The 9,668-nt window shown below is 30.1% G+C and overlaps 1 protein-coding gene across 1 annotated transcript; it reads right to left on the bottom strand.

Moving 5' to 3' along the window:
* Positions 1-1,535: 1,535 nt before the first annotated feature.
* LOC146928785 (protein BEARSKIN1-like) lies at positions 1,536-5,290 on the bottom strand. Its single transcript, XM_085700995.1, has 3 exons — positions 4,875-5,290; positions 3,148-3,416; positions 1,536-2,560 (listed from the first exon to the last, which is right to left on the bottom strand). The coding sequence occupies exons 1-3, from the start codon at positions 5,035-5,037 to the stop codon at positions 1,931-1,933; spliced, it is 1,062 nt and encodes a 353-aa protein (XP_085557121.1). The 5' UTR covers positions 5,038-5,290; the 3' UTR covers positions 1,536-1,930.
* Positions 5,291-9,668: the final 4,378 nt, after the last annotated feature.

Below are 9,668 nucleotides of genomic sequence, written 5' to 3'. Positions count from 1 at the left end.
TCAATCAAATAGATGAACTAGCAGAGAGAAAGAATCAATCAATAGGGAGAAAAACAACCAAACATAATAAACCATTAGGTAGAGGATCAATCAAACAAAAGAAATTAGTAGGGAGAAGAGCAATTAAACAAAGAAGAATCAACAAAGGAAAAGTCAATCAAACAAAAGTCGAAGCAACTAAAGAGAGGAATCAAATGAACTGAGAGGAAATCAAATCAACAAGAGTCTTCATAACAAGGTCAACGACAGACATACAACCAAATCAGTCTAACAACTAACCCACAATTCGAACACAAATCAGTAGAGAAACACAGTAAAATAAGAATTGACTAACCATATCATAATCAACTCCATAATAGAAATGCAACAAACCCAAATTGCAACGAGAATAATAACAAACAAACACCATACTATGTTGTGTCTAGAAATTGAACCAAATAAAATCACACAATATTCTCAAGCTTTTGGGAACTGAACAATAGAAGTGACGAATAGTTTAAAAAGGACTGAATTTGAACCTTGCTCTTGAAGTCATGTTAACAATATAGAGTTTCAGAGATAATAACAAAGAAGACACCATGGTTCCAATAATATCTATCAATGGCATAACATATGAAAATCTCATAAGACAATATATAATTAAACCTAATGTACTACTTACTTGGAAACATAACATAAAGTCCCGATAGCTTAAGCCTAAAGGGGGGTATTTGTTTCATGGTTGTAAAAATAATTCCCAAGAATATGGAAGTTACAAAGAAGGGTTCCTATGTTTGTTGCAATATTAGAAAATTAATTCCTGGACATAAAACATTTTCAAGAATAAAATAACTTCTCATTTCCCATGTTTTTAATCCTAAAGAAATGGATGGGAATAAAATATCCCCATGAAGTGGAAACAAAACTTAAGTAACCACCTAGTAACTAATGTTTACAAATAATCTTAAGGAATATGAAAAATGTTAACCAAATATTTTTTTTTAAATTTCAATTATTCACCTTAAAAAAGGTGAATTTCTAGCCACTACACTATTTGACAAAAAAAAATGATTCCAATTATTATGAACATTATTGGTGGCCATATATTTCTCATCCATGAAACTTATTATCTAACACCACATGTAACTACCCATATATCCCATGTTTACAATTAATCTTAAGAATATGGTAAATATCAACCAAATGCTTTTTTTGAAAAGTAATTGAGATTAAGATTCCAATTATTTATCTTTAAAAAGGTAAATTTCTAGCAACTATATTATTTGAACCAAAAAATTCCAATTATCAATTATTATGAACATTATTCCTGGCCATATATTTCTCATCCATGAAACCTATTATCTAACACCACCAAGTATTATGAAATTCAAGACTTAATAGACATGTACGATGGATCATGGATTAAGTAATAACATACATCACAATCAATCCCTTCAAAAAAAAAAAAAAACAGACATCACAATCAAATTCACTTTCAAATTGGCATTTGGTACCATATATATAACAAACAAAGAAGGCATTTGGTACCATATATATAACAAACAATGAATCAAAATTATAATTATTAAGATCTTCAAATCAAGTAAAATGTTACAAACAATCTTCAATGATCAGTATCAAAGTAATAATATGTATCTCTTTTCTATGACCATATATGATTAAATGGTTAGAACAATATAATGCATGATCTCCAACCCTTATAACATAATTCTAAATTGCGGTATGCAATCGTAGATGGCTACAATATAAAAGTTTTAGAGATATCTGCAACGACATTACAACCACAATTACGGCCACATTAAACCGCATAATGTCATAATATAAATGTTTGCAGCGTAACCACAATCCGACTGCGACAACAATTTAAACATATACCTTACACTTAATTAGTCTTAAATAATAATGTAATTATAAAATGGGGGAAATAAAATCATTGTTTCCCATAGCCCCAAAAATCCATCTCTCCCCTCAATGAAAGCTGATTGATTTGATTGGGATTTGCATCCTCAAACCTTGTAGCCTCTTTTGTGGAGTCATCATTCACAAGCCTATCAAGCATTCCCCATTCATTCATTCCTTCACCACTCCTTCCTACACCCATTTCTTGAGGTGGTTCACAAGAGCCAACTTCAATGCCAGATTCTGAAACTTGATACCTCAAACCATCACTACCACTCTCACAATCTCTAGGATTTGTCATAAGTTGTTTCACTATAATAGGTTGTTCTGTTTGTAAAGGTGATGCATATGAGTAATCAAAGTTAGCCTGTAGAGGTTGAGGCTGGGGTTGGGAGTGGAAGATTGAGTATTGAGAGTTTTGCAAGTGTTGATAATGGAGACTAAGCTCGGGCTTTTCGAGCTCGAAACCGGATAGGTTCCTATGGTGGTTTTGATGTTGTTGATGTAGTAAGTATTGATTTTCTCTTTGCATGAAGGACCGTTGATTTGTTGAGGAAATATTGTTCATTTGTGGATCTTGATTGTGTGTGGATCCACCTTCACTCCCAATCTTGAATAGGTTTTTCTTCTTGAACACCCTGCATACCACCCATCCATCTTCCTACAAATACATTTCATTCATATATAATCAACATATCAACATTTATAAAATCAGATTTTTTTTTTATAAAAAATATAGTCAATAACCCCTATGATGTGGCATGACTTTTCTGACCATGTGGCAGTGTCAAATAGGCAATTAACGGCCACATCAGCATGTTGATGGAGGAAATTAACGAATAGGGTATATGATAGATGTTTGACAATTTTGGGTTTTTTTTTTTAAGTTTTGCGAAATTCAACAGGTTTTTTGACAAAAGTTACAATTTATGGGGGTAATTGACTATTTACTCGGTTATGAATTGTTCAGTGTAAAACTTCTTTTTCTTTCTTCTAAAATACAATTTAAAATTTGTTACAACGTGGGTAGATCAAAATTAAACACATATGATTTTACTTTAGAATAGTGCATTATAAACTTGATATTCAATACTTCTCCGTCCCAAAATATACACAAAAATGAGTCAGTATAAGTTGATGTATTTTGTATAAATTTTGAACTAAATACATTAACTTTTGTCGACTAATTTTTGCTTATATTTTTGGACGGGTGAAGTATTTAACATATACGGAGAAAGAGATACATACATTGGTAGGATCATTGCCATCTTCAAGACGGTATTCATGCATAATCCAATCAGTCTTTTGTCCATGAGGAGCTCTGCCTTTGTAGAACACAAGAGTCTTTCTCATTCCAATTTTCTTGTAAGTATTCCTAATGCACTTGTCTCTTCCTGTAGCTTTCCAAAACCCTGCATTTGTTGCTCTATTAGTCCTTGACCCTGTTGGGTACTTTCTGTCCTTGTGACTGAAGAAATACCACTCGTTTTGTGGTGTCGATCCAATCTTACATTTTTCTGTGCATCATGAAGAAATTTAAAAGTTAGTAAACACTACAAATTATGGCCAGAAACTTAAACAAAATGTATAACACTATCAATTAAAATATTTATTTTCATTGGTTTTATTTATGCTAGTCGATGTAGGACCAAATTATAAAGGAGTTCGTAGTTTTTTTCTTTATTTTGAATGGGCAAAAATGATTTATTAAAACCAAGCAAATTCAAGATGTACGAAAGGTACATAACATGATGTAGCATAATAAGCAACTCTACAAAATTACGCAGGTAACACCCTAACTATGAAAGCTCAAGACAAACACTTTTTCGTGCAAGTTGACCAACACCAAACTCTTCATGATAATATTTCAATTGTGGATGAATTTAATATGGACCTCTGAAAAAGTTTCAAAAGGTAAACAATCACAATTTTTATCAAAAATGAATTTATAATAATAAAAAAGGAAATAGATGTAAGGTTTGATTAAAATTTACTAAAAATTATTAAAATGTGTTGTTGAACCCTTTTGTTCACATTAGATAAAACATTTAGGCTCTGTTTGAAAGTTTGGTAGGAAAAGGGAGGGGAGAGTTTAGGAGGGATGAGATTAGAGGAGAAAACAGATAAATCTTTCAAAAAATTTGAGAGTGATTTTGTAAATAATGATAAATAAATACTTATGATTAATGTATTTTAACTTAGAAAAAATCAAAATAAATCAATTACATTAGTTTAATTAATAACTTTTGTATCTCAAAACGTTGGAAAATTTTCCAACGTTTTGAGATACAAAAATTATTAATTAAACTAATGTAATCGATTTGGTTTGATTTATTTTCTTTTTTGACAAAGTTTGGTTTTTTTTTAATTGATAATAAAGTAAATTGATTTAATATCTTTATTCATATAATATTAATTTTAGTGTTGAAAATAATAGAATATGAGTTGAAAATAATAGAATATGAAACATTTTCATTAAGTTTATTTGTTTTCTTCAAAAAAAATTCTTTTAATTGTAAGAGACCTAAGGCAATTATCTTGTCATCTTAACCTTGGGCAGTTATTACAAAGCATGAAAGGTTGTTCTCGTGAGCATAACTCAGTTGGTAAGGACAATGCATAAAATATGTATGTTTGGGGTTCAAACCCCGGCCACTAAAAAAAAAAAACATGAAAGGTTGATTTTTGTTATGACAGTGCATAAAAGGAGGATGTAAATATTAAAATCATGAAAACATGATCATCCTAACCAATTAAATTTGGATACAGATAAACACAATAATATATGGAGAAATTAAGATAACAAAACAAAAAGAAAATTAACTAGTTTTTGATCCCTTTTATATACATGTAGTGTAACTAATATATTCTCAATCTCAAAGCTTATATATAAAGAAGATTGTATAAAAATGAAAAAAGCTTATATATAGAACATGCCCAAACACTAAAGTTAAATAAGAAAACTGCTATTTTACCTTGCAAGTCCCAAGGTTCCATCTTGTTCAAGTCCACCTCTCTTATAACATCCATATCAAATTTTTGAAAGGACACCTTCTTTTTCAAATAGTAATGAAGTAACTCTTCATCGGTCGGATGAAATCGAAACCCCGGTGGCACACCGCCATTAGAAGAACTCATACTCTACAAATTCAAAGCTCAATCTCTTAATTAGGAACAAGTTGCACCACTTATATGGATATTTATGACCTCTCTCTTACTCTTTGAGCTTTGAAGGTAGCAATAAATTTTTGTACGTGAAGTTGGAAGCATGGAACTTATATATCATCATGGTTGTCAACGCCACCATTCTACACCTTTGGAAAGGGTTGACGGCCGGTGACTACGCCGACGGGAATGGTTAAAGCTAGCTATCGTAAAAAGCAAGTTTACTGAATGAATGTGACTAGTATGATTGTTATTTTATATTGTTATCTTCTTATTATTTTATGATTTTTTATTTAATGATTTTAAAATTATTCTTAGGGTTCCCCACAAAGCTCATAGGGAGCGTAAGGTGCACTCTCCAATCTCCAATCTTTTAGGGCACCAATATAATTTTTTTAACTATTTAACAAAAAAATTAACTATTGTGTATGTTTCATAAATTAACATACTTAAAGATTTTTTGTCAAAAAAAAAAACTTAATTATTTTGTCTAATCTTTCATTTCATATGCATATATCTTTTTGTAAAACAATCATGAATAGAGTTTGACATTATAACTTCATTGGACGAAATGTGTAAATTGATCTCCTAAAAACAAATGTAAAATGGTCATTAATATTATTTGATATAATTTATCCTTTCATCATGTTTTTTTTTCTTTATAATTTTGTGATGAAGCATTGGAATTTGTTGAATAGTTGAAGGTTAGCTACTACTATGAGTACGTGCATATATGCCCATGTTAAGTTATTTATTACCCATATTTGACGTCATCTTAGCTAGTGGCTAATGATATTTAAAAATATGCACTGCAAAAAATGTCATATAGTGTTCGATTTAGGGATTGATTGAAATATTAAAAATATTAAATCAACATCCATTACTACATCAGTCGCTAGCATTAGCAACTACTAGTCCCTTGAATAAAAATAAAAAAAAACATTATCAACTAGTGATTTAGTGACATTTTACAATTCGGTCATTAATTTATTTAACGACCCATATGGAGACAGATATATATGGTGATCAACTAGAAAATCCAGACGTTCTGGAGATTAAAATATACAATTCAGTCACTTAATCCGTCGTTAATAGATAAATTTAGTGATGTTTATTTGCATATGAAATTGTCCAAAATTTAGTGATGACAATTAGATATAGGCAATAGGCATGCTTAATTTGTGGTTAAAGATAGGAATATACTTATAGTCAAAACCATAGTTTGCAATTTTGATTTTCTATAGGATAGGGTCATGTGAGGTTAGTTATAAAACCAGATTATGGTATATAAATGCGAGTCTTATAGTACCAATGATCCAACAATTTTTAACATTATTATAAACTTTCTCATGATTGGTGTGAATGAACAGTTAATTACTACTATTCCTATTCCTAAGAATTAATATACTCCTTCCGTCTCAAATTGTAAGGAAAAAAAAAATCACATTTATTAAGAAAATTAAAACATAAGAATTTGGAGTATAGTTTTTTGTGTTTTCTTTGAAAAAAAGTTTTATAGGAAGATGTAAAAACAATTTTCATTGGCTATTGGTTATGGAGAAAATGAAAGAGAGAGAAAATTGAATGTAATTTGCATTTAATTTTATGAGAATAAAAAAAAATCTTGGAAAAGAAGATTTTTTTTTTAAAAACAAGATTAAATGTGATAAAAATTTGTCTTTTTTGCTTACATTTTGGGACGGGGAGAGTATTAAGCAAAATACATATGGAAAACAAGTGTGTTATCAGAAAACATCAATTTGACAAATGGGACACAAGTTGAGTTATGTTATTAATGGATTCAAGGTTTCCAGAAGTGAAATGATACTATTCAAAAAACTTCGATACGATTCAACCAACAAAAATCAGACATCTGAGAGGATGAGTGATTCGCAATGAAATTTTTTGAATCAAATCAAAACCTATGATAAAAACACCCGAGACCGTGAGTGAATCGATTCAAGTGTTGCAAAGCAAACATTTGAATCGAAACAAGCAATTTTTTTTTTTTTTGAAAACTTGAATAACAATGGACATCTAACTTGATACCAATGCAAAGGTTCATAAGACATCATCATAAGCGATTTTGAGATAGAGATTAGCTAGGGTGCTTTACAACTTCACCTATGCAATTAATCATAAACAAATCAACAAAAAACATCAACCTAACAAACATCGTCAAACCCAAAACTAAGCAAATAAATGAGCAGACTAACATCAAAAGCTGCAATTATTTTTTCCATATCCTTCTCTGTTTCGTAAAGTTATTTGCAGCTTTTGATGTGAAAAAATTATTGTGGATGATTGAGTTTTACCCAAATGTTTTTTTATAGATGTGCTAGAAGTGACTTTAGCCATCAACTTAGAAATTATGCAATAAATATTCAATCTGACCAAATATTTGCTAAGTTGAAAGGGCTTTTAGATTTTGTGCAAAACTTGTGGAAACAAATAAGTGCAACACATTTGCTATGATTTATAAGCTTTTGAAGCTGACTTTGCTCTTGACGGTAGCAACTACAAGTGTTAAACGTGCTTTTTCAACTATGAAAGTTGTGAAGAGTCCACTATGTAACAAAATAGGTGATCAGTACATAAATGACCGTCTTGTAACTTATATAGAAAAAGATGTTCTTTTAAGAATTAGCAATGTTGTTATTTTAACTCATTTTCAACAAATGGATAAGAGACGGTTTTCATTGTAACAATCGTATCAACCAATGTTATTTCCTATTTTTAATATAATTTGTATTATTGTTTCTTTGTAATTTTAGCCACATATATACCAAATGTCTAGATCCACCTCTAGGTACAACCCCATTCAAGCTTACAAGCTTCCATCTTAAAGATATGCATTTCAAGTTTTACGATTATAAAAGATTAAACTAACTTCTTCCTTTTAATGTGTATATATGTGTGGCTAGAGAAAAACACTGATGCAACCAGAGAAAAGTAAAGCTTTAGTGTTTCACAAATGTTAATAACTTTTTTTAGCATTTTTAGTTATGCGGACAAAATGTGTTACATGTGGTCTATTTGAGCTTAGCTCTAATAAGCCTTGGAAAAATCATTCTACATTTTAAGATTCATGCCCTACATTTTTTTTTTTTTGGCCGGGATTTGAACCTCAGACCTTACATATATAATGCATTGTCCTTACCAGTTGAACTAAGCTCACGAGGACATGCCCTACATTTTATTCGGGTTGAGAGATGAATCCATATAAAATAGCATGTTTTAAAACTCTAATATGGAAGAATTACTATGCTTGTGTTGTTGTTGAATAGTTATACTTCCACGCGCTTCTCAAAAGAATGTAGACTAACACTTGTAATGAAAATCGGTTAACTAATTTTTAAAAAATATTAAAATCAGTAAATGATCCCAAGAATTAAAACAAGTATAATTTTATAGGTTATTTGATTGTTCTTAAAGCAATGCTAGGAAAAATAGCTACTAAAGCTTCTTGGGATTTTCGCATTTCATTGGACGGCCAAATATTAATACTAATAAAATTCATTCCCATAGACAATTTTTTATGCAAATTATTGACAATCATATCAAATAAACTTTAACAAATTTTTGGTTTAGTCTTAAATGTTATAGGAACAGTTGGAGACGCAGTCGCCATAGCTGGGGCACCCACATGTGGGTATGACTTGAAGTGCTTTCTTATTACGTTGTTTGATTCAATTTTACGTTTTCTTTCTGTACTTTTAGTGATTTATTATCCTCCTAATGGGTAAGGTGTTAACTAGTTGGGTTAGAAAGGTTTTTGTCAAACTCATTTGTCGACTTAATCATATTAGAGTTAGATTTAAAGAGTCATGTAAATGTAGCTCAATTGGTAACTATCAGGAACATTATATGCAGAGATCGGGGTTCGAACACTGGATTTTCCACTTCTTCACACTTAATCTGTGTGAATCTAACTACTAGATTATTTGACAAAAAAAGAGTTAGATTTAAAGGTGACATACATTTTTAAAAAATTTAACTAACCTAATTTGGTGAGGAGTAGGTTAATTTCTGCTTGGGCCATCGGTTGTAAAAGTCCAAAACTATTATATAACAAAATGATTTTTTTTAATATAACGAAATGATATTTTGGTTGCTGATAATTTTAACATTTAGATTAAATTCTACAATATAAAATTTTACCATTTAAATTACAGTAAAATGGTTTTTTTTTTTGTGTGTACATTAAATAGCTTTGAATCAACACATAAATGTCTTAAACTTCATTATAAAAATAAAAAATAACTTTTATGAACAAGTAGATTTTGTTGGTTTAGAACCAGGAACTCATTACCCAAATCAAACTAGTGTTATATAAAATGAGTTGGATGAGTTTAGGTCATTGGTTGAATGAAAGGACCACCTACATAGAAACACCATACTAATGGGTTTGAAATCTTCCATATCATTTATATTTTTGAGATGTTATTTATCATATAAATTATACTCCCTCCGTCCCATAATACTTGACACAGATGACCTTATTACGCATGCTAATACATAACTTTGAGCTTCAATATCTTGAATAATATATTAGAAAAAATTATGAAAATTTGATATTTTGAAAATACTCATCGAGACGAATC

This window comes from Medicago sativa, chromosome 4 (assembly GCF_051527215.1).
Source record: "Medicago sativa cultivar Bolivia chromosome 4, Bolivia_mono, whole genome shotgun sequence".
NCBI lineage: Eukaryota > Viridiplantae > Streptophyta > Magnoliopsida > Fabales > Fabaceae > Medicago > Medicago sativa.
The sequence above is the reverse complement of the archived record's forward strand: the minus strand, read 5'-3'. Positions and strand labels throughout refer to the sequence as shown.